Below are 25,460 nucleotides of genomic sequence, written 5' to 3' on the forward strand. Positions count from 1 at the left end.
TCGAAGGACAACGAGAAATACAAAAACATTCAACACAGCTGAACTTGACAGGTCGAACACCTAGAATTCGTATTCTATACGGTGTTTATCTATACTGATAGAAAAGAATAAATGAAAAAATGCTTCCCACAATCTACATGGCTATATACGTAATGCCACTAACAAAACTTGTTTTTTTCCTACTCGACGGCTAACCAGTCCAACAAAATTCATTGAGTTGCACATCCTTGAATAAGGCTTTTGCATGCAGATTATTGCTCAAGCACAAACTACCCCTCTCTTTCTCCATCTTCCATTTCTCAATCCTCGGTCCATTTGATTGTCATCGCCTCGAAACCTCGAGGTTTTCAGCTTTGAAGTATGTGATCCATAACCTTCTCTTCTCCTTCTGTTTCCATCCCAGGTTCCCCGATATCCACCCCTTCCATAATCCTTGTTGCTAGACTCTCGGTAGTTGTTATTCCATTCATGGTCATTGTTCTCCCATGTGTTCCATGAAGATTTCTGGGGACAATTACCCCAATCATTATCTACCGGAGCCTCTTTGTTCGGTGCATACACCTGTTCCCAAGAATTTTCATGGTTACCCATATTCCAGTCACAATTCTCCGAGTTCTTCTTTGGTTCCTCTTCAGTATCCTCCCATCCAGTTCCCCAACCAGTGCAGGAAAATGTCTGGTTCAGTAGAAGAGAATTGCACAGAATCACTCCATTGTCACCTTTATCTACCTCTGCAAGATCCTCTGGTTCTCGTTCCAAGTCCAAGATCAGTTCAGGATTAACTTCCGAGTCCCAATCAATTTCATCAATATAGGTATCAGGATCAGGCAAGGATATATTACAAGGAAGACCGTTGATGGCTGCCCAATACCGGCTTTTAGCATTGTTGAATGCCTCTTCGACAGCAGAGTCATTCCACTGAACCACATTGTCATACAGGTGCATAAACCTCTTTGTTTCTAAGATCTTTTTCCACGGGACTAACCCAACTGAACTGCAGAACTTCTTCTCCCAAGCTGGCACAGTTGGCTGCCAACATGCTGCAAAAACAAGTAATGTCACGACAAATATCGGAGGCCAGACATTGCATGATATATAATATTATGATTAATCACCAAAACTAGTGCCTACATCTTAAAAGGGAAAGAGATGCATGAAAGGTTACGAAAAAAAAAAGAAAAAGACAAGAAGCAGTAAATCATAATTTAAAAAATAAGGCAATAGAGATGGAAAGTTTAAGCCGATAATAATTGAGATGCTTTCGATGTCATTATCACGTTGCCAGAAAATCTACATCCAACAAAAAGATTAAGGTTTTTTGCACTTTAGCTCAAAATCTTCCAACACCATGGCCAAAAACATTGAGAACTTGGACAATTCTCTCGGTATTCATGCGAACGCAAGCCACGTGTGATTATACCATACATAGTGAATCAAGGAATCTTCCTAAAAAGAAACTCTCAGTATTCTGTTATTACAATTTCTTCTGTATCCATTCATAAATTCTATCCCAAAGGAAACCACAGGAAGTTTGAATAAAGGATTATTCCTAACAAGATACCTCGATATCCCTTACCCAACTGCCATTACTCAGAACATTGGGAAACCCTTGTAGTGGCATTTTGTTAAGCCAAATCCATATGTTTAAGAATAACAAAATAGATTCAAAACCCTTACAGTGTGAAGGCATAAAACAAAGAAAAACCAATTTTAGCAAGGGTCGGTACTGAGCAAGTATTGATCAGAGACAATATAATCAAGAGAAGGAAAGGAGCCCAAAAATAGAAACCCTAAACCCTCCCTAAAAATAAAAATCAGTGAAAGGAAACAAAAGATTGAGTTAATTGCCTGGCTCAAAAAAGATACCACCTGAAAGGCCTAATCCCTAAAAACAAAACAACCAACTAGAAAGAAACAGTCTCTCAGAGTCATAAATTGGGAAAAAAATCTATATGATCCAAAGTTCAGATGCTTGACAGGCAACATCACGCTCAACATACCCACAAATTACGATCAACAAAAACCTATCTCAAGAAAATTTGAAAAAGAAACCAGCATTGAAGAGAATTACAGACAAAACATCACTTGAAAAGTTTAAGAAACGAAAAGGAAAAAAGCTTGAAGTATAAACAAGCAGAGACATCCATATCAAAATCTAAGAGAGCCCCGTATTTTCTAGGCTAAGAAGACACTAAAAGAACCATCACCCACAAAAAAAAAAAAACAAGAATCAAAGAATTTAAGGCTCTTTAAACTATTAAAAAAAAAAAGTAACAGAGAGGGAAACAAACCAAGAGGCGGTTTCTTGTTATATGATCTTTGCCTCTGCAATTCGTGATACTGGATTTCACCTTTTTGTTTCCTCCTAGCCTCCATGAAAACACAATCGCAAACCGAAAAGCCAACACTAACCGAAGAAAGCAAAAGAAGATAACCCAAAAGACAATCCTTCCGGCACAAGGAAGCAGGGCTATAAAACTCAAGGGTTTGTAAGCCAACAAAGAATTTCAAAAAGAAGAAAAAAAATTTTCAGGCCTCCGAAAAAAGAAACGCTTATTTGTTTTGATTCTTGCCAGAAATTTCAGCCGAAAAAATCAACGATAAAGGAGAAGCTTTGATCGCTTGAAGAAGTGCTGAGTACTTTTGACGAGTTTGTTTATCTCTCTCTCTAGGAAAGGTATATGAGGAACCTTGACGGAACGGAATTTTGAGATTTTTGTCTTTCTCGTTTTCTTGAGCCCATGGTTTTAGTTTAATAGTTTCACTGTGTATTTATAGCGCTCTCTCTCTCTCTCTCTCTGTGCATTTACCAAATTACCCCTCTCTGACGTCAACCAGTTAATCCGCTTTTCATTAGGAAGTTTCATTCTCGTCCAACCTGATTTCATTGCTTTTATTTTCCTATTCCTTTTCTAAATAATCTAAATAAGATTAACTTACTAAAAAATTCAGATACATATATATATTTTTTTATTTTTTTCTATATAAATTCAAATTCGTAAATAATATTTAAGATTGACTTAGGATTATGTAATTTTTTAAAGAATCAATTAATTTTATAGTATACAAAAATTTGACTTTAAAAGAAATATTCAATTATTATTTTTAGTAAATTTTAACCCATACTTTATTTGACATTTTAGTTACAAAGTTTTAAAATTATAAATAATATTTTTAATAATTAACTTATAAAAAAATTAAATTAAATTAAATTACCCAAATCATCCATTCATTCAATCAATTTCATTTTCTCTTATCTGTTTAGTATTAAATATTCAAATGAAATTTATACACTGTGCTATTACTAATTGAATTGTAAAAGTGTAAAAATAGTTTTCTTTGATCATTAAAAGTTGGGATAAAATTTTTAGTAATTTTGTAAAAATAATTAAATCAATCCACACAAATAATTATTTAATTCGATTTGTTTAATTACTAATTAATACACAATATAATTTTAATAAATTAAATCTTAAAAAAGAATTAAATTGAATTATTATATCCACATATAAAATATATATGTTATATGTTTCTATGTTAAGAAATTTTTTTTGTATGATTTGAATAAGAGATGCTTAATATATCCATTTATAAAATATGTTTTTTTTTTATATTTCTATGTTAAGAAAAAAAAATTGAATTATTTGAATAAGAGATGCTTAATTATGTTACATTTGCTTGTCTTATATATAGTATATACTTAGAAATTTATATTATGAATAATTATTAGTTATTATATTAAATATTAAATTCAAGTAAATAATGAAATTAATTTAAATTAAATTAAAGAATGATCAATTTCTTTATTTATTTAGAATTATTCTTGAAGTAGAAATTTTTTTTTTTTGTTCCTAAATAGCTTTTTTTTTTAAATTTTTATAGTTTTTACTTCCTCAATGAATATCTTGGTAGAAAATATGATTTAACAGAACTGAAATTTATTTGTTTTGAAGTACATAACTTAACAAAAAAAATTTCTTACTTATCTAATTTTTAATGAATCAAGATAACTATTCTCGTATAAATGACCATTATCTATTCTTCCACTATGAGAGATGTTGATTGAGTTTGTTTAAGTAACTCACGTAGTTACTAATTGATTCTGAGTAGCTTTATCGAGATCAAGAAAAAATTGTGCAAAGACTTCTAATTCAACGAATTGAGCTAATTCCAATTTTAATTTACTAACTACTTGTTTCATAGGTTTAATTGTTATTTAGATCTTACATTAAGACCAAAATACCTATATTAATGATTCCAGCATTTAATATATTGGTGGATCCATCTCTAATGGAAATTATATTAGTTCATCTTGATTATTGAATTTATATGTAAATATTTTATGCAGTTCTTGTAATTAAATCAAGAATTAATCTGAATCAATTTTTCTAAAAAAATATAAATAGACATGGTTTTTAATATTATAATATCATATTTAGAAATATAATAGATCCAATATTTTGAAGGCATACAAATCTTTTTGTATTATATCTAGGTAGAAAATGTTTCATTTATTATAAATAGCTTCTTTTAAAATTTTTTTTAGTTTTTGCTTCTTCAGTGAATATTTTGGTAGAGATTATGACTTCTTGAAACTAAAGTTTATTTGTTTTTAAGTACGTAACTTAATAAGAAATTTTCTTACTTGTCTAATTTTTAATGAATCAAAATAATTATTCGATTCCGTATAAATAGTCATTATCTATTCTTTCACCGTGAGAGAGGTTGATTGGGATTGTTTAAGTAACTCACGTAATCAGTGACTTCTTACCAGTTGATTACGAGTAGCTTTATCAAGATTAAAAGCAAATTGTGCAAACACTTCTAATTCAACGAATTGAGCTAATTCCAATTTTAATTCATTAGCTACTTATTTTATAGCTTTAATTTGAGTTGCACATCTTATCATTGAGACCAAAATAAGTACATTAATGATTGTAGCATTTAATAGTTCGTTGGATCAATCTCTAATAGAAATTATGTTAGTTTGTCTTGATTATTAAATTAATGTATAAATATTTTATATAGTGTTTGTAATTAAATCAGAAAATTAAGAATTAAAGTGAATTAATTTTCCTAAAAACATATAAACAGAGATGATTTTTAATATTATAATATCATATTTAGAAATCCAATAAATCCAATATTTTGAAAGCATACAAATCTTTTTGTGTTATATCTAGGTAGAAAATGTTTCATTTATTTTGATAATGTGCATAAATGACACTTTTATTGCTTTTGAATGCATATTTGAGTCACTTACTACATAACTTAAGAGATTTTGCTATTTTTGGATGCAGGTGGGAAGATAAAACTCAATACTCGAAAAATAATGCAACAGAACTGATTTAGCATACAGAGTCGCCACATGTGCTCAAGCCTTGGACAAGACTTGGACTCTAGTAGCAGCATACTAATGTTTCAGTATACCATCAGACTTAAAAGAAAATGTCATTTTTACCTAGAGTTGGGAAACTGAATCAAGTAAAGACGACTTTAAAAAGTAGAAATAGAGGCTAAGTTGTAACACCCCAAAATTTTATTATTATTTTTATGAATATTATTTTTTGTTTTATTTTAAATTTTTGTAAATTTTAAATGAAATAAATAATTATTTAAGTAATAATATATGGTTTTAATTTAATTTAATAGAAATAAAAATAATAATAATGATAAAAATGGATAAAATTATTTTTGGGGTTTAATTGAAAATAATTTTGGAAAAAAGGAGTGAAAATTCGAATTCTGGGAGTGTTTTTGAAAAGAAAATCAGAAATCGGGGGTCAAAACATAATCACGTCAGCAACCACGCAAGCAACCCGGTCAGCAGCCCCAGCCAACCAGGACACGCTGCGTGGCAGAGACACTGACGCGGGAGGCCATGCGGAACAGAGCCACGTGGGCGATCCACGTGCGCGCGATCGGACGGCTGAGATCTTTTCTTGTGCGCACGGACGGCCCAGATCAAACACGCGTGCGAGCGGCCCAAATTGCACGCGTGTGGACGGCCCAGATTAAATCACGCACGGACGGCTCAGATCGCATCGACGGTCCAGATTTATTTTTAATTTAATCGCGATTAGACGACCCATATTAAATCATGATGGACAGCTCATATTAAAAGGGGAAGGTTATAAATAATCTCATCTACACCCAACCCCAAACCCTAGCCGCCAGAGCCCTCGCCGGAGAAGACAGCCCAACCACCGGAGGAACCGACCGTCGCCTCCTGCCGCCGCACTAGAGCACTTTTCGGCCGCCAAACGAGGTAAAATTTTTTTTTTGGCTCGAATTTTGATGCTAAACCCGCCTGTGGCCAAATCGAAGCTAAACTACAGGCCAATTGGTCGAAAAATACCGCCGAAGCCCAGCGGCACCGCCGCAGGTTTCCTCGATTTTTGCCTTCGATGAGGCTCTTTTCGATTCCCGTTCGATATAATTTTTACACCACTGTGACTACCATCCTTTCCTCTATAGGTTGACTGGAGCAGAACACCAAATCGTGACTCGCACCAGAGGAGCCGCTGTACCCGAGAGCTCTGCCACCGGTAAGTCTCGATTTTTTGAGTTTTTTCGGTCCATCGAGGGCCTTACGTGTGTTTTCTCGCAGGAACTGGTGCTAGTTTGGCTGAATTCGGTCGGAAACGGCCGAAAACAACCAACTCGAAGGGGATCACCGCCGCGGATGGAGCCGTCGTGCCCAAATTTTTGAAATTGGCTGAGTAGGCCCCGTGTCTGATTTGGAGTTTTTTGGGAACATGTGCAGGTACTGGAAGTGTGTTTCAGTTCCCGGAGAAAAAATTCAGGGAATCTAGGGACCGCCCGTAGGCGTAGTGAAAAACCGGTCTTAGACTTCGAATCAAGTAAGGATCACTCACCCTATTTTCTATCACAGCATTAAAGCTTAATAAATGATAAAATGGTATTTTATGAATTAATAGATATGTATAATTAAATAAGGTTGCTAATGGAGTCCGGATCTGATATATTTTCGGTCAGTTGCTATTTTAGTTATTTTACAGTTTTAAATGCTTTATGGTATCTGATTTATTTATTCTATATTTTTGAATGCATGAATCACTGTTTACTTTATTATAACTTGATTTTGTGAATCCGATGATATGCCTGCATTGTTAGATGCTCGTTATTGGTTTAAATATTCATGATTTTGTGAGAAACATAAAACTAAGAAAAGAATAGAAAAGGTACATGAATTGATAAATGGATAAGTCGACAGCCTCACTAGATATCCTAGGAGATGGTGGACGGACCGAGTCTATAAGGAACCCTATCGGGAATATTGTCTCTCATACCGGACGGGATATGGAGACTTTAAATGTTTTGGCGCTCATACCGGACAGGGTATGGAGACAGCCCGCTTCACCCTCATACCGGACGGGGTAATGAGGTTTATTGTTTTGGCGCCCATACCGGATGGGGTATAGAGACGGCTCTGGAATTAAGTTGTTAAAATGAATGGTTCACGTGTGGCAGGAACTCCTATGGATCCCCATGGATACTAGTAGGCTGATAAAAGATGAAATTTGTTGCCTGATGATTGAAACATTAAAATTATGACATGTGTTATGTTACAGAGTGCGTATGATTTCATGATATTATAATGTTATTGTTTTCATAAGTTGTTTTCATGAATCTCACCGAGGTAAGTGGACAGTAAAGAGTTTTATCATTGATAAATGAATTTGTTATAAATTATGCTCCATTGGTCGTTTTTATTTTCTACCAACCTTTACTTCTGTGACAGTGAGATAGTGTAATGTATTTACTGGGTTAGTGTAGCTCATTCCTTACTTAACCATTTCAGATCAGGAGGACTTGGTTCCCAAGCTCGTTCCGCAGGAAGACGGCGAGTAGATGTTTAAAGATTTTATAGTTTTCCTTATAGTATTCATTTCTAGTATTTACTTTAGTTAGATTATTCTTTCATACGTTTAATATGTTTTGGTTATTGTGTAAGGGATGTTAATCATAATATTTTATTTCACTTTCGCACTTAGAATTTTTAATATACGTTTCCTTTAAAATTTTCGGGTCGTTACAGTTGGTATCAGAGTCGCGTTCCTCGGACTCATCCCTTACACAATAATACTTAGAGAAATACCAACTGATGAATAGTTACTCAACCATTCCTTGTGAAATGCAGGTGTAGAGAGATGAGGAGAGGAAGACCCCCACTAAACCGAGCAGCCCGAGATGATTCGCTTCAAAAAGATGTGGACAGAATATTTGAGATACTAGAAAGGATCATTATGCTCAGCAAGGTCGAGATGACAGAAGGGAGCTACCTGACCTTCCCCCATTACCATAGGTTGAGCCACCACTGCAGCGAGAGGATCCCGAGCCACTCCGGCATGAGTCTGCTCCTCCACAGTACCACCCGGCACCACCGCCGCAGTATAATCCGGTGCCCCAGCCATAGTACTACCCGGCACCGCCACAGTATAATCCAGTGCCCCCACTATATCAGCAGATGCCACCATAGGGCCCCCCAGTCTATCCTCAGCCTAGCCTAGTCCCTCTTCCACGGGACCCAGCTCCTTCCCTGATTGACCCAGGCTACGTAGAGAGGTACAGGAGACTGAACCCTTCCACTTTTGTAGGGGAATCTTCTTTTGAAGATGCTTAGTACTAGTTGGCGGAGACAGAGAAGGCTTTCAAGACCTTAGGCGTGGTTCCTGAGCAGAGGGTTACCATTGTTTCCTATATGCTGGTGGGGGAAGCAGGTCGTTGGTGGGAGATCAAGCAGACCATCCTACCTACACCAGTCACTTGGGAGAAGTTCTTAGCAGCCTTTCATGTGGAGTACCTCCCTGAGCACATCCGACATCTAAAAGAGATAGAGTTTGTCCAGCTGGTCTAGGGAAACATGTCGGTGTCGGAATATACTCGTAAGTTCCTAGAGCTGGGCCGATACTCCCCTGAGACATTGATAGATGAGGGCAGGAAGGCTAGGAGGTTCCAGTGGGGCCTTCACCCAGAGATCAAGCAACACTTATTTGTACTAGAGCTCAAGACATCCTCAGCCGTTCTGGTAAAGGCGCAGATTATGGAGAGGAGTTTCAACACCCTTCCTCAGTTAGTAGGGAGTCACAGACTCTCAGCTACACCCCGCAGACCAGCACCTACTGCACCTGTCCAACAAAATAAGAGACCCAGACCGGTGACCCAGGCTCCCCCTCAAGCTCCAGGGGCAGCACATGGTAAGATCTGTCAGCACTGCGACAGGGATCACGGGGACCGACCATGCTACCGCCTCAACAACACCTATCGCATATGTGGTAGTGCCCAGCACTATGCGAGAGAGTGCCCGAGGAACCAAAATCAAGGAAGACCTCCTATTCAGGGTAGGGTTTACAACCTCACACAGCAGGATGCCGATACCGACCCGAACGTGGTACATAGTATGTACACTATCTGTAACCATATTGCTCATGTTTTATTTGACACTGGTGCATCACATTCATTTTTTTCACATGTTTTTGCATCCAAATTTAATGTATTACCTGATAAACTTTGTTCGATGTTATTTGTATCTACTGCTGGAGGTGAAACACTATTAGGGAAAGTTGTCTACAGGGCTTGTGCCGTGGAGATAGCAAATAGGAAACTGAATGTAGACCTACTAGGTTTAGGACACATCATATCGAAGGAAGGAGTATCAGTGAATCCCAAAAAGGTTGAAGCGGTACTTGGCTAGGAGAGGTTGACATTAGTTAAGGAAATCCGTAACTTTCTGGGAATGGCAGGTTATTACCGCAAGTTCGTCGAAGGATTCTCTAGTCTAGCGGCCCCCTAACCCGACTCACAAAGAAGAATGCCAAGTTTGAGTGGAATGAGAACTGTGAGAAAAGTTTTTTTGAATTAAAGAAGCGGCTGACCACTGCATCCGTACTGGCTTTACCGAGTGGATCGGGGGGATATACAGTTTATAGTGATGCCTCCTATCTAGGCCTGGGTTGTGTCCTAATGCAGCATGGAAAGGTCATAGCCTATGGGTCCAGACAGTTAAAGAATCATGAGAGAAATTATCCCACCCATGACTTGGAGCTTGCTGCAATCATACACGCCTTGAAAACCTGGCACCATTATTTATACGGAGAGACCTTTCAGATCTATACCGATCATAAGAGTTTGAAACACATTCACTCAAAAGGATCTCAACATGCGTCAGAGAAGGTGGATGGAACTCCTTAAAGACTATGATTTTGATATCTTGTATCATCCGAGTAAGGGCAACGTGGTGGCAGATGCTCTCAGCAGGAAAAGTGCAGGTATCTTAGCCCATTTGATGGTTTCAGAACGCAGGGAAATTGGGGCCACACAACAGGTTCGACTTCAGGACCTGAAGAGAGTCGCATGTTTGGGCTATCTGACCGTCCAACCCGAGTTAATACAGAGAATAAGGGGAGCCCAGTCGACCCTGCCCTAGTAGCCCGCAAGAATGATGTAGAACAGGGAGTGAGCTCAAAATTTCGAGCCTCTGCCGATGGATTACTCTGATTCTGGGACAGGGTGTGTGTCCCAGACGACAGTGAGTTAAAGAGAGACATCATGATAGAGTCCCATAGCTCGAAGTTTGCCATGCATCCTGGAAACACCAAAATGTACCAAAGCATGCGACCCCGATTTTGGTGGAATGGGATGAAGAGGGACATAACTGACTTTGTATCTAGATGCTTGGTATGTCAGCAGGTCAAGGCAGAGCATCAGTGCCCAGGCGGGTTACTTCAGCCTTTACTGATCCCGGAGTGGAAGTGGGAACATATCACCATGGACTTCGTAACGGGATTATCTAAGGCACGTTCAGGACATGACGCCATCTGGGTAATTGTTGACCGGCTTACCAAGTCTTCTCACTTCTTAGCCATCAGGATGACCGATCCCTTGGACAAGTTGGCAAGAATGTATATTTGGAAAATAGTCAGGTTGCGTAGAGTTCCAGTGACAGTGGTATCCGACGGGGACCCCAGGTTCACTTCTCGGTTTTGGAGTAGCTTCCAGCAAGTCATGGGAACAAAGCTGTCTCTCATTATTACCTTCCATCCTCAGACTGATGGACAATCAGAAAGGACAATCCGTACACTTGAGGATATGCTCCGAGCTTGTGTCCTTGACTCTGTGGGCCATTGGGACGACCATCTACCCCTGATAGAATTTGCCTACAACAACAGTTACCAAGCGAGCATTGGCATGGCTCTGTATGAGGCGTTATATGGGCACCCATGCAGATCGCCGATTTGTTGGGAAGAAGTGGGTGATAGAAAATTATTCGGCCCGGAGTTGGTAGAGGAGACCATGTCTAAAATAGTTAAAATCAGAAAAAACATTCAAACGGTTCAAAGCAGACAGAAGAGTTATGCGGACACCTAGAGGAGAGATTTAGCGTTTGAGAAAGGCGACCGGGTGTTCCTTAAGGTCACTTCTTTCAAGGGAATTAGTAGGTTCGACAGGAGGAGAAAACTGAATCCCCGATTTATTGGACTATTTAAAGTCTTGTACAAGATTGGTACTGCCGCCTACAGACTAGTACTGCCTCCAGAGCTCTCCAAGGTCCACAATGTGTTCCATGTATCCATGTTACGTAAGTACAACCCGGACCCCTCTCATGTCTTGGCTCATGAACCGCTTCCACTCCAAGAGAACTTATCTTATGAGGAAGTACCAGTCGGTATCACAGACCGAAAGAGCAGAATACTCTGCAACCGGGAAATATCATTTGTAAAGGTCGTGTGGCAGAACCACACATCAAGGAAGGCTACTTGGGAGCTAGAATCAGACTTTAGAGCCCAGTATCCCCCATTTGTTCGATCAAGAGTAAGAGGCAAATTTGAGGGACCAAATTTCCTTAAGGGGGAAAGAGTTTGTAACAACCCAAAATTTTATTATTATTTTTATGAATATTATTTTTTGTTTTATTTTAAATTTTTGTAAATTTTAAATGAAATAAATGATTATTTAAGTAATAATATATGATTTTAATTTAATTTAATGGAAACAAAAAAATAATAATGATAAAAATGGGTAAAATTATTTTTGGGGTTTAATTGAAAATAATTTTGGGAAAAATGGGTGAAAATTCAGATTCTGATAGTGTTTTTTAAAAGAAAATCGGAAACTAGGGGTCAAAACGCAATTTAGAAAAAATTGTGCCACGTCAGCAACCACGTCAGCAGACCGGTCAGCAGCCCCGGCCAACCAGGACACGCCTCGTGGTAGAGACGCTGACGCGGGAGGCCACGCGGAACAGAGCCACGTGGGCGATACCCTTGCGCCCGATCGGATGGCTGAGATCCATTCCCGCGCATACGGACGACCCAGATCAAACGCGCATGCGGGCGGCCCAGATTGCACGCATGTGGACGGCCCAGATTGAATCACGCACGGACGGCCCAGATCGCATCGCGATGGATGGTCCAGATTTATTTCTAATTTAATCGCGATCGGACGGCTCAGATTAAATCGTGATGGACGGCTCATATTAAAAGGATAAGGTTATAAATAATCTCATCCACACCCAACCCCAAACCCTAGCCGCCAGAGCCCTCGCCGGAGAAGACAGCCCAGCCACCGGAGGAACCGACTGCCGCCACCCGCCGCCGCACCGGAGCACTTTTCGGCCGTCAAACGAGGTAAAAATTTTTCCTTTGGCTCAAATTTTAATGCTAAACCCTCCTGTGGCCAAATTGGAGCCAAACCACCGGCCAATTGGCTGAAAAATACTGCCGAAGCCCAGCGGCGCCCCCGCGGGTTTCCTCAATTTTTGCCTCCGATGAGGCTCTTCCCGATTCTCGTTCGATATAATTTTTATACTACTGTGACCACCGTCCTTTCCTCTACAGGTTGACCAGAGCAAAACACCAAATCGCGACTCGCGCCGGAGGAGTCGTCGCACCCGAGAGCTCCGCCGCTGGTAAGTCTTGGTTTTTTTGAGTTTTTTTGACCCACCGAGGGCTTTATGTGTGTTTTCTCGCAGGAACTGGTGCTAATTTGGCTGAATTTGGCCAAAAACGGCCGAAAACAGCCAACCCGAGGCAGATCACTGCCGCGGGCGGCGACATCGTCGCTGGAGCACGGCGGAGCCGACGTGCCGGAATTTTCGAAATTTGCCAAGTAGGCCATGAGTCTGATTTGGAGTTTTTTGGGGACATGTATAGGTACCAGAAATGTGTTTCAGTTCTTGGGAAAAAATTTCAGAGAATATAGGGATCGCCCGTAGGCACAGTGAAAAACCGATCTTAGACTTCCAATCAAGTAAGGATTACTCACCCTATTTCCTATCACGACATTAAAGCTTAATAAATGACAAAACGGTATTTTATGAATTAATAGATATGTATAATTAAATAAGGTTGCTAATGGAGCCCGAATCTGATATATTTTCGGTCAGTTACTGTTTTAGTTATTTTACAGTTTTAAATGCATTATGGTATCTGATTTATTTATTCTATGGTTTTGAATGCATGAATCACTGTTTACTTCATTATGGCTTGATTTTGTGAATCTGATGATATGCCTGCATTGTTGGATGCTAGTTACTGGTTTAAATATTCATGATTTTGTGAGAAATAGAAAACTAAGAAAAGAATAGAAAAGGTATGTGAATTGATAAATGGATAAGTCGATAACCTCACTAGATATCTTGGGAGATGGTGGACAGAGCGGGTTCATAAGGAACCCTACCGGGAACGTTGTCTCTCATACCAGATGTGGTATGGGGACGGCTCGCTTTACCCTCATATCGGACGGGGTATTGAGGTTTATTGTTTTGGCGCCCATACCGGACGGGGTATGGGGACGGTCCTAGAATTAAGTTGTTAAAATGAATGGTTCACGTGTGGCGGGAACCCCTATGGATCCCCATGGATACTGGTAGGCTGATAAAAGATGAAAGTTTTTGCCTGATGATTGAAACATTAAAAGTATGACACGTGTTATGTTACAGAGTGCATATGATTTCATGATATTATAATGTTATTGTTTTTATAAGTTGTTTTCATGAATCTCATTGAGGTAAGTGGACAGTAAAGGGTTTTATCATTGATAAATAAATTTTTTATAAATTATGCTCTATTGGTCGTTTTTATTTTCCACCAACCTTTAATTCTGTGACTGTGAGATAGTATGACGTCTTTACTAGGCTAGTGTAGCTCATTCCTTACTTAACCATTTCAGATCAAGAGGACTTGGTTCCCGAGTCCGTTCTGCAGGAAGACGGCGAGTAGATACGTAAAGATTTTATTGTTTTCCCTATAGTATTCATTTCTAGTATTTATTTTAGTTAGCTTATTCTTTCATACGTTTAATACGTTTTGGTTATTGTGTAAGGGATGTTAATCATAATATTTTATTTCGCTTCCGCATTTAGAATTTTTACATATACGTTTCCTTTTAAATTTCCGGGTCGTTACATAAATCATCAAAGAAAACCCTACCTCCATAAGAGGAAACTCTGATCCTCTCTCATCCTTTAAATATGAAGCAAAACAGAGAAGAACGACAGCTAGAAAATAGCAAACAGATTTCGTCCTTCTCAATTATTCTTTATGTAATTCTTTAATTGATCTTAAAATAATTTGTTGGTATATCAAACTCAACATGAGCGGCTAAACACTATAGTTTCTAGTTAGAGATTTAATTAAAGTTTTAGCTTCAAGATTGTGAGATCGAATTGGTTTATTTTATTTTTATTTAACTTCAGTATTTGTATATCTTGTTGTGCATACAAACATTAGTGTTTGTTATCTGTTCAACATAACCCATTGTGCATATAACTTGATAGCATATTGTCATTCAAGATTCATGAATCTGTAATTGTTCAGTTTGTTTTGATGCTAGTGGTAAATTAGTATCACACTAAAAAGATATAATCTAATTTGAATGAAACACGCGGTTGAATTCATTGGTTAGGATCGGATCTTTCTAACTCTTAATGCTATTAGTAAACTAAATTCTAGTAGTGTCTTGGGAGTTATTTATTAATAAGGGTTAATCAACGAACGTCTCTTGGTTAATATAAGATTAAAGAAAGATTAATTGTTAGAAACATCTCAAATAATTAGAACTGGTTTATTGAATGCTTGTAGGAATTGTCTTTGTATCAATGATCAATCCTGCAAGTTGAAACAGATATTACTTCTTTAACTGGAACCCACTCATAACTGATTTTTACTTCATTATTTTGCTTAATTATTTTCTGCTTTTGTTGCTTTAGAGTTTGTTGAATTATTTAATTGTTTTGTCCCAAAAAAAAAAAAATCTCTAGTTTTTAATTTTATCACTGGCGATAAGAGAATATTGGTTCTTAATTCCCTGTGGAGACCCTATTCATTGCTACTACAATATTATCTTATTGTTTGAATATGAATTTATTTTTGGTGTATTCGATATCCATCATGTTCCTAATAGCTTCTTTTAAGATAATTATAAATTTTGTTTCCTCAGTGAATATTTTTGTAGAGAATATGATTTTTTGGAACTGAAGCTTATTTATTTTTAAGTAAGTAATTTAACGAGAAATTTTCTTACTTGTCCAATTTCTAATGAATCAAGATAACCATTCGTTTCTGTATAAATGGTCATTATCTATTTTTTCAACTTGAGAGAGACTAATTGAGATTGTTTAAGTAATTCACATAATCGTTGACCTCTTGCCAATTGATTACGAGTAGTTTTATTGAGATTAAGAGCAAATTGTACAAAAGTTTCTAATTTAACGATTGAGCTAATTCTAATTTTAATTTAACAGCTATTTATTTTATAGCTTTAATTTGAGCTGCAAATCTTATCATTGAGACTGAAATACTTACATTGTTGTTTTCAATATTTAATAGATGGATGGATCCATCTCTAATAGAAATTACATTAATTATTGAATTTAAGTATAATTTTTTTTCCTATAAATTTTTATAATTAAATTATAAAATCAAAAATTAGATTGAATCAATTTCTCTAAAAATGTATGGATAGAGATGGTTTTTAATATTATAATATTATCTTTAGAAATATAATAAATCCAGTATTTTGTGTTCTATCTAGTTGCATTATCCAACCATACATTTCTTAGTAAGTGCGCGCGCGTATATACACACACACACACACACACATCAGAGAACTAAAATTTATAAATTAACATTTTAATCATTATATTTAATTTAAATAAATTTAAATTTTTTTTCAAAATTTTATAAATTAAAACATACTTTTAAAGTAGAAGATATTTTATTAAATTTAGTACAAATTTGTCGTTAGCCACATCTGAATAATTTGTTTATAATGATTATTACATTTGGAATCTGTACTTTTAGTTTCCTCGTTGTCTTTTACAATGTCACCTTCTGAAAGCCAGGAATATACTACAGGATATTATAATACACAGTCATATATATACATGTATATCCGATTGCCACTGAGTATCAAATTGGAACCCGCTGTCTCATTCTCATCGTTCTCATGGCTGTTTGTCTTTCTCTTTTCACCATCTTGACCGTTGGTCTTCTCGTCTCCCTCTCCTTCACCGTCGGATTCGATCGTCCGCATCGTCTTCCACAGACCGGCGTCAGACTACGGACGAAGCCGGAGAGCGGGAATCGTCGAGTGCGGGCGGGCGCACCGTTCAAAATCGCAGTGTTCGCAGACTTGCATTTTGGGGAGAATGCATGGACGGAGTGGGGTCCAATCCAGGATGTGAACTCCGTCAAGGTGATGTCCACCGTACTTGATGCCGAAGCTCCAGGTGAGTGAGGGTTAATCTTGTGAGGTAGATTTTCTTTCTCTGATATCATTAATTAATTACCAGTTTACTTTTTCACAGTGTTTCTTGTTTGTTTGATGAGAAAATGGTCATTTACCCATGTTGAAAAAGGAAAGTTAGAAAAAAAAAAAAAAGGATCTTTGTCAGTGGTTAATTTTTGCCTGCGATCTTCCAGAAAGGTTCCATTTTATGATGGTCTGCATATTTCCTTTACAATTGGAAACCAACTAACATGATAAAGTTGGTAAATATGGAGATGCTATCAATTTGTGAGTACTTTTCCATCTTTTCAGTTTTAATAAAAAAGAAAAAAAAAAAAAAAAGAATATTGGCATTTATATATTCCTGGATATATTTATATACATATATGTTTATGTATGTATATATGTTTTTGCTTGCTAAAGTAAATCGAATTTATTTGAAGACTAATTATTAGTTACTTCAAAGTAAAAATAAATTAGATAATTATTTCAAGAAAGATGTTTTCATTTATATTTTGACAAGATGGTAAAAAATGATTCATTGGTTACTCATGTAGCCACATCTAAGATAAAAAGATTGACTATTATCTCTTTTTATTTTTTATTTTTTTTATTTTTTATTGTTTATCCTTTTCTTTTTCCATATTTTCTCCCTAACTAACAAAAGTGAAATGCATATTGCAGATTTTGTTGTGTATCTTGGAGATATAGTTACAGCCAACAATATACCAATTCAGAATGCAAGCTTGTACTGGGATGAAGCAGTTTCTCCTACAAGAGCTAGGGGAATTCCTTGGGCCAGTGTTTTTGGAAACCATGATGATGCATCCTTTGAATGGCCTTTGGATTGGTTTTCCTCTAATGGAGTTCCTCAAGTTTACTGTCCTCTGCCCAATTCATCCTTTTCAGGTAACAATTAAATCTTAGAATCTGAAATGATTTCTTTTGGGGTTCATTTTGCAGGACTTAAATTAGTTTGATTCTTGTTTGTTTAGACAGTTTTTATTTGGATATGAGGTTTAGGAAAAACGTCGGAAGCTTCTTATAAGTTCATATTAGTTGAAGAAAGAAGCTTGGTCAAACAATCTGGGTAAAAATCGTTGTGCTGGTATAAGTTATTAGTTTTGTTTGCATCGTAGATTAATTAGTGTCACTGGCTTCTCTTAAATGGTGGGGATAGTTTTCATGCCAGGTGAAGAAAGCTGCAGCTTTCGAGGGACGTCACGCCTGGGGCTGATGAGGAAGGAGATTGAGAATAATGAACTGTCCTATTCTAGTATTGGTCCAAATGATCTTTGGCCTAGTGTATCCAACTATGTCCTGCAAGTCTTACCATCAGATGATCCCAAGTCACCATTAGTGTATCTGTACTTCTTAGATTCTGGTGGTGGCTCCTACCCAGAGGTTATATCTAATGCTCAAGCAGAGTGGTTCAAGCAGAAATCTGAAGAGATCAATCCTGATTTAAGGTACACCTATGTGAAACATTGGGTTTTTCTCACCACGTAGTCGCGGACATAGTATTGATATCTATAGGGTAATAAATTGTAACTACTATCTGCGGAAACACTCTCTTCCATGCAAAAGCAGAATTGTGTGCCAATCAGACAGACATAAGCCTTAGCAGAGTTGAAAAAAAAGGGAGTAGATTGGGGGTTCGGTGAAAAATGAGTTGTGGGCTTAGGGTGGGATTAGAAGTAGTACTAAGTTTGTTAAAATAATTCTTATGTATATTTTTTGGTTGTTTGGAAAGAGAGTAACAAGAGACATTTCAATGGACGTATGATGGATATTGGTAGAATTAGAGTTAGATGATTTCATATTTTTGGGATGCTAATATTGAGTCGTGACATGTATATTGTAAATTCTTTGTATAGGGATGATATCCCATTGGTGTCATATACGTAATATACAGGTTTTTTTTATCTAAAAAAACGGAGGTTAGACACTATGATATTAAAACCTGATATCATATACATAATTAACCCTACTTACTTTTTTCCAAAAGTTTAAGTGGTAAAAATAACCCAATTATTATTTGTCCCCAATTATTTTTTGTCTTGTATCCTAACAATTATTTGTATTGCTGAATTTTATTTTACTTGAATACTTCCACTGGAAGGTTTGGAACTGGACTGAGAGAGAAGTTCTGAATGCTTTTCTCTGATTGTTTCCTCTGGTTTTCTTCAACTAATTGAGCAAAACTGTCAATTTTGACAGGGTACCTGAGCTAATCTTTTGGCATATACCAAGTAAGGCTTATAAGAAAGTGGCTCCAAAGTTTAGAATACACAAGCCTTGCGTGGGCTCGATTAACATGGAGAGGGTTGCTGCTCAAGAAGCTGAAATGGGTATAATGAAGTTTCTTGCTGATAGGCCTTCTGTCAAGGTAAAGTTACTGATAAATGTGATTATATATAAATATATATAAATATAAATATGAAATATAATATATATATTATATGTATATGGGTAAATGCTGATATTGACATTTCATGTTGAAGGGGGCTAAAACGTGCATTGGCAAAAAAAAAAAAAAAAAAAAAAAAAAAAAAAAAAAAAAAAACAAAAGCTACATTTATTGATTACTAATGCTGGAACTTGATTGCTTTATGTCGTTGGATGTGATAGATCAAACAAGAAAATTAAAGTAGAAAAGCAAAAAGATACAGAATATACATGATTGGATCAAAATAACCTACTTCACCAGAGCAATGAAATCGGAAGTCATTACAAAAAATTCACCAACTTATTCGTTTCTCTCTCTCAAAACCAAACAAAGTTACAATAAACTCAAATATTATCAAATAGCTAACATAGTTTGAAAGGTAAAATGGGTTTAGATTTCCGCAAAGAAAAGATGTCAGGTTTACAAAGGACCTGGGAGATTAGGATCTGAAGAATTCATGTGAGCTTATTCTGAATCTGAATCCATTGCTAGAAATTTGTTTGACAACAAAAAGACAAAAAATTCAGAGAAGTTTTTCTTTTATTTTCTGTGAATGGTGGCAGGCAGTGTTTGTGGGACACAACCATGGATTAGACTGGTGCTGCCCCTACAAGAAGCAGCTTTGGCTTTGCTTTGCTAGACACACTGGCTATGGTGGATATGGAAATTGGGCTAGAGGAGCCAGATTTTTGGAGATCACCAGGCAACCCTTCTCCATAAAGTCATGGATAAGAATGGAAGATGGTGTTCAACACAGTGAAGTTATCTTGAGTTCTTAACAGGTTATTTCTCCAAAACATGACTGATGAATACTAAGAGTAATGAATCAGATGAAAAAGTTTTAATATTAGGTCATATAATATATATATATATATATGTGTGTGTGTGTGTGTGTGAAATATGTGAAAGTGACTTTTTTGTGTAAATAAATATTCTGATTACCCCCACCGCTCAAGCTCCTTTCTGCAAATTGGCTTTACTTTTTTTTTTTTTTTGGCTCAAATTATGATAGATTCATATATCTTTACCCAAAAACTTTTCTTGGAGATATGATTAACAAAGGGTATTAGGATTATGTTGTATCTAATCAAGAGTAAAGCATAATGATAACATCCAATTCTCCAATCTTAATAACAGGAGGGGGAGATGTATCACTGTTGGCAAATGGAATTATGTGTGAAATAATAGAGTTAGATGGGCTATTATTATAAAAAAAAATAAAATAAAATAAAATGAACTAGTAGAAATGATTATTATTCTAATTTTCTTTAGCCATTACCAAGCTAAATAACTTGAAGAAGTAGATAAAGCACAAATTTATGTATAAAATCTTAATATTAATTAAAAACAACTTATGTCTAAATTCTTAATATGTGATTATGATACCATCTAAAATGTAAATTATAAATGATTGTAAAAAAAAAAAAAAAAAAGTTAATAAAATTTTATTAATAAACTCAAGTTGTTCTTAAAATTATGAATAGAAATGTAATATTGACAAGTGATGATTGAGTTAGGCATGGATCATCCTTCATCATTCAAGTGTTTTCTAAATTAATTCAAAAAAAGTAGACCTTTTAATGTAATAAGAGTTAAAAATAGAGTGTTAAATGAGAGTTCATTAAATATATATATATATATATATATAGGTGTGGGAGTAATCATGTTTATATTGATTAAGATTTTTGTCCCCTTGGATTGGATGACTTTTCTCACGGGCATTGACCAGCTCAAAAGCCAACTTTATGCTCTTTCAAAGCTTTGGCCAAGTCATTCATAGCTACCTAATTCGTAGGAGGGTTGAGACCAAAAATCTAAAGGCTTTCTACTTCTCTTTTTATTCATGAAAAATTATGAATTTCCAACAAAACTTTAATGCACTTGAAAATAAAATTATAGTGGTAGAATTTTAAAATTAAAATCTCGAATACATTGGATTAATATGAGAATGTGTGCTCTTAAAAAGAAAACTAAAGTTGGGTGCACAAAAGTTGGACCAAAATATCTTCTTCCTAAAAATATATTAATTTAAATTATAAATATATATTGAATTAAACATTAAATAAATATATCATATAATTTCAATTTGAATTTAATAATTGAACAGCGTATAAACATTATATAAAAATAGCCGCTACTTATATATAAGAATAAAAGTAATACAGTTTCAACATATGAATTTAATATTTACAAATTATGAATCATAATATTTGATACATCATAATTCAATATTTAGCTTTATGAACTATAATATCTGATTACATTTTCTTATTTAAGTTGATTACCACATTCTAAAAAATTCTACTACTTGAAATATTATTATTTCTTAAGAAGCTTGTAAAGACACAGCTTTTGGCACCTACCTCTTATAAATTTATTTTAAACAAGTATCGAAAGTGTCGTGAGTAGGTCAAGTCATCATCATCGTCCCCAGAAAATAAGTTCACACCCGAGCAGGTGGCTTTACCCTTCATGATGGAACGAGAGAAGGAGGTGGTTTTATAACTTTCAAGTCCCCAACCACAATAATTTCCAGGCTTTGTTTCCGCATGTGCCCACAGAAGAAACTAAATTAATCCACGCAGCCCACATGGCTGTAAAGTTTGGTTGCTTATGAAGAGAGAGAGAGAAATATATATATATATATATATGGGGCCACTGAGGCCATTTCAGACATTCACAAAACAGACATTTGAACCGGTCACCGGGAGTTGTGAAAACGACAGTTGGAAGAAAGAAGAGAGAAAATTAGGGATATAAAAGCATAAAAATGGAGTAGGAAACTTTGTATAAGACCTACAGAATTTACTCATCATCATCATCATCATCATCATCACAAAACACAAACCATCATCATGTGCCACATCATTGGAAGAGTACTACCACATTAGTACATATAAGACCTGGTGAGTGATCCACTGATCCTTAAAACACTGAAAGTTCAACAGAATTCTTCTATGATTGAAGATATTACAGGAACCCATTTGGCTCATCATCAAAACCCATGAAGATTTCAATGGATTTTCCATTTTTGTCAAGATCATAAAATGGGGAATTTTCTAGCTCTTTTCTTGGGTGTTCCATAAAATTCAGGTTTGTTTACTTGTGTGTAGTTTTCCATTTGTGGGTTGTTTGAAGTATAGCAAGAAATTGGCAGCCATGGCTGTCCTTGGATTGGAGTTTCCTTTAGCTTTTTGCTCTGCCACACCCTATGTTTGTTAAAAGTACCACTTCTCTATTCTGAGTGATTTAGTAAAGGCCTGTGCTTTTGAGGATATGTCGAAGTTTAAGTGAATTTAGCAGATTATGGCTTATAATTTACCAGCTATAGGGCATGTATATAGCTAGGTAGAGCTTGATGGATAGGTTTTCTCCTGCAGAGTGTGTGTATATATATATATATATAGAGTGAGAGAGAATATTACACTGTAATTTAGTCTATTGTTATTCAAAAATAGGGTTATGATTCAAGAATAAGTTGACATGATTGCATCAATTCCAATGGCAAAGAAGAGATGCTGGTTTGGTTGGTTGAGGAGGCTTTTCACTTTTTCTGAGGCAAAGACAAGAGGAGAAAAGGTTGATCTTCTTATGTTTAATGTATTACTATTTTGGGTGAGTACCATTTTATATTCTTCCAGAATATGATTTTTTATGCTTACAGAAATCAAAGAGATGGAGAATATGCATATTTGGGAGGGTCAAGTTCAGGCAACACCCTGCACTCAAAGCACCAGCTCTAACACTGAGTGAAGCAACAGAAGAGCAGAGAAAGCATGCCTTGAATGTAGCCATTGCAACAGCAGCTGCAGCTGAGGCTGCAGTTGCCGCTGCCCAGGCTGCAGCCAAGGTGGTTCGGCTTGCAACTGCCTCCAAGTCCAACAACCAGTTTAAGAAGCACGATCGAGACTTGGCTGCCATCAAGATCCAAAGTGCTTTCCGGGCACATCTGGTTGGTTTCTTAAAATCCTCGTCTTTCTGTACCCTTTTCATGTTTGCTTATTTTCAATTCAGCTCAAATAATCAAGCACTCAATATGCATACACTCATACACCCAATTCAAAACTTTATGCTGGTCAAGAATGAAAACATAGTTTCGGTTTAGGACTAGTCTGATATAGCATACAAGGAGAATGTCCTTGAGAAATTTGAAGTTAGGACTCAAAATTTACCATGCATTTCTAAATGAAAAGCAGAAGAGCTTAATCTTTTGCATGCAAAGTATGAACTCTGATTTAGTTTAGTCTGTCAGTTTTGCTGGAATCAATGCAAATTGTTTTACATAAAGCTAATTCTATAAAAGAGGGATTGTGGTAAACATGGTTGCCACTCTTCTTGATCTGAAACTGCCACTCTTCTTGATCTGAAACTGTCTTTTTCATTTTGGCCTGATTCAAATATAACATGGAGTGAAACAGGCAAGAAAAGCACTACGAGCATTGAAGGGATTGGTGAGGATTCAAGCCATTGTCCGTGGCCGAGCTGTGAGACGCCAAGTGATGACCACATTGAATATTTCACCATCCTACGCAAAAATTCAGTCAGAGGTCCACGAAAGTTGTAGTCCTACTGCTGACACAATTCATAAGGACAGCGAAAGAAGATACCGTCTCAAGCCAAAAGAAGAGTTGAAAAACAAAGAAATAAAGGTAGAATAGATTATCTCAATCAAGGAAGTCTTTCTATGATTCTCTACCTACATTTTTATACTGATATTTATGCATGTACCCGAGAGATATAACGAGTTAGAACTGCCTAAAAACAATCAAGAAACTCCTGTTGCCAATGACATTGGAAGGAGGCTTTCTTCTCGTCTTTTTATCTCCGAATAATGCATTGAAATGATTTTATAGTTTCTCCATTTGGTATTTTAGAACAAGGAAACAACTCAAATGCTGAGCAAACAATTAATTTCACAAACTATGACTACATATGCAGCCGCATGGATGCTGAGTTTGTTTCTTATTTTATCATGGGCAGCATGAATCAAACATTCAGAGAAGGTGGGATTATAGTGTTCTTTCCAAGGAAGACATGGAAGCCATATTGTTCAGGAAGCAGGAGGCCATGATCCAAAGAGAGAGGATTTTGAGATACTCCTACTCTCACCGGGTAATTCTACTTCATTCATCATATTATACTCTTTTCTTTTTTTCTTTTTAATTTCTCTAATTCTAAGAGGGAAGCACTATATTAATTAGAGCTGTTTAATTCTGCCAATATGCTAGTTTCTAAATATACTTTGCCTGCAAAAGTTAAGCTTCATATTTTCATATATAGACTTTGCAATATACTTGTTTGTTTTCAGGAGAGGAAGAATCCTAACATTATGGCTGAATCAGTTTACAAGAAGGAAAGTGGAAGGAGGAGTTGCCTGCTGGAACAATGGTCCGAGACAGAGGAGTGTAATAGAGGACAGATGACTTCAAAACAGTTGCTTACAGATTTTACTGCAAATGAAATATGCTCTCCACCACAATCCAGATTTAGAACACTGCAAAGGCAAGATTCTCCTGACAGCATAAGTTTTCCACTTTCAGTCCCTAGGAGATCATTTAGTCGTGCAGAACGTGCGACAGAAGACGAAAATACTATCCTGAATTCTCCACATTTCCCAACTTACATGTCTGTCACTCAATCTGCCAAGGCAAAGGCAAGGTCAATGAGCACGCCGAGGCAACGGGTAGGATTTATGGATTCTTACTTTGGCAACAACATGCCGTATAAGAATGGGATTACCCTTTGCTCTTCTTATAATGGTGAATCAATGGGCAGCAATCCAAGTAGTGGGAACTCACATTACATATCTTCAAAGATGAATTATCAACAATGAAAATTAATACTCTAACTGTGATTCTAAGGTTGTGTTTGGTTCAATTCTCATTCAATCTCTAATCAATTTTTGAGTTTTGAATGAGAAATAGTGATTTTTGAAAGCAGCTTGTATAATGGATTTAGAAAATTTACAGAAGTTCCACATTGGAGATGGTTGGTTTGGTTCATGCAAGATACATACAAGATTATTAAATGAAGACCCTTCATGGAGTGGATCATTTTTCTTGTGTTTTTCTGAAGGAATTCTGGTTTTTTGGAGAATGGTTTGAGGTTTGGTGGTGTTCTTTGAATCTGCTATGCTGATATGAAGAGTATTTATAATGGTGGTGGTTTTGTCTTCTGTTGAAGAAGAAATTATTCTTAATGGAAATTTATTTCATATTGGATTTTTTTCTGATATTATTATTATTATTAAAAACAGAAA

The 25,460-nt window shown here is 36.2% G+C and overlaps 3 protein-coding genes across 4 annotated transcripts; 2 read left to right on the forward strand and 1 right to left on the reverse strand.

The window, feature by feature from the left end:
* On the reverse strand, positions 1-2,600 carry LOC110809505 (FK506-binding-like protein). The gene is made up of 2 exons (XM_022035365.2): positions 2,292-2,600; positions 1-1,040 (listed from the first exon to the last, which is right to left on the reverse strand). Exons 1-2 carry the CDS (start codon positions 2,374-2,376, stop codon positions 259-261), a joined length of 867 nt encoding a protein of 288 aa, XP_021891057.1. The 5' UTR covers positions 2,377-2,600; the 3' UTR covers positions 1-258.
* Positions 2,601-16,390: 13,790 nt separating this feature from the next.
* On the forward strand, positions 16,391-20,148 carry PAP16 (purple acid phosphatase 16). Of its 2 annotated transcripts, none has more exons than XM_022035366.2 (5): positions 16,391-16,753; positions 17,437-17,661; positions 17,945-18,221; positions 18,973-19,141; positions 19,765-20,148. In XM_022035366.2, the coding sequence occupies exons 1-5, from the start codon at positions 16,471-16,473 to the stop codon at positions 19,978-19,980; spliced, it is 1,170 nt and encodes a 389-aa protein (XP_021891058.2). In that variant the 5' UTR covers positions 16,391-16,470; the 3' UTR covers positions 19,981-20,148. The 2 variants fall into 2 exon arrangements, with proteins under 2 accessions (XP_021891058.2, XP_088065921.1); XM_088209795.1 differs by having other exon boundaries at positions 16,394-16,753; positions 17,933-18,221.
* A 1,734-nt stretch (positions 20,149-21,882) lies between these two features.
* IQD12 (IQ-domain 12) lies at positions 21,883-25,254 on the forward strand. Its single transcript, XM_088209859.1, has 6 exons — positions 21,883-22,294; positions 22,660-22,780; positions 22,866-23,153; positions 23,620-23,850; positions 24,182-24,313; positions 24,510-25,254. The coding sequence occupies exons 2-6, from the start codon at positions 22,685-22,687 to the stop codon at positions 25,032-25,034; spliced, it is 1,272 nt and encodes a 423-aa protein (XP_088065985.1). The 5' UTR covers positions 21,883-22,294; positions 22,660-22,684; the 3' UTR covers positions 25,035-25,254.
* Positions 25,255-25,460: the final 206 nt, after the last annotated feature.

Source organism: Carica papaya, chromosome 8, assembly GCF_054855325.1.
Source record: "Carica papaya isolate Zhongbai chromosome 8, ASM5485532v1, whole genome shotgun sequence".
NCBI lineage: Eukaryota > Viridiplantae > Streptophyta > Magnoliopsida > Brassicales > Caricaceae > Carica > Carica papaya.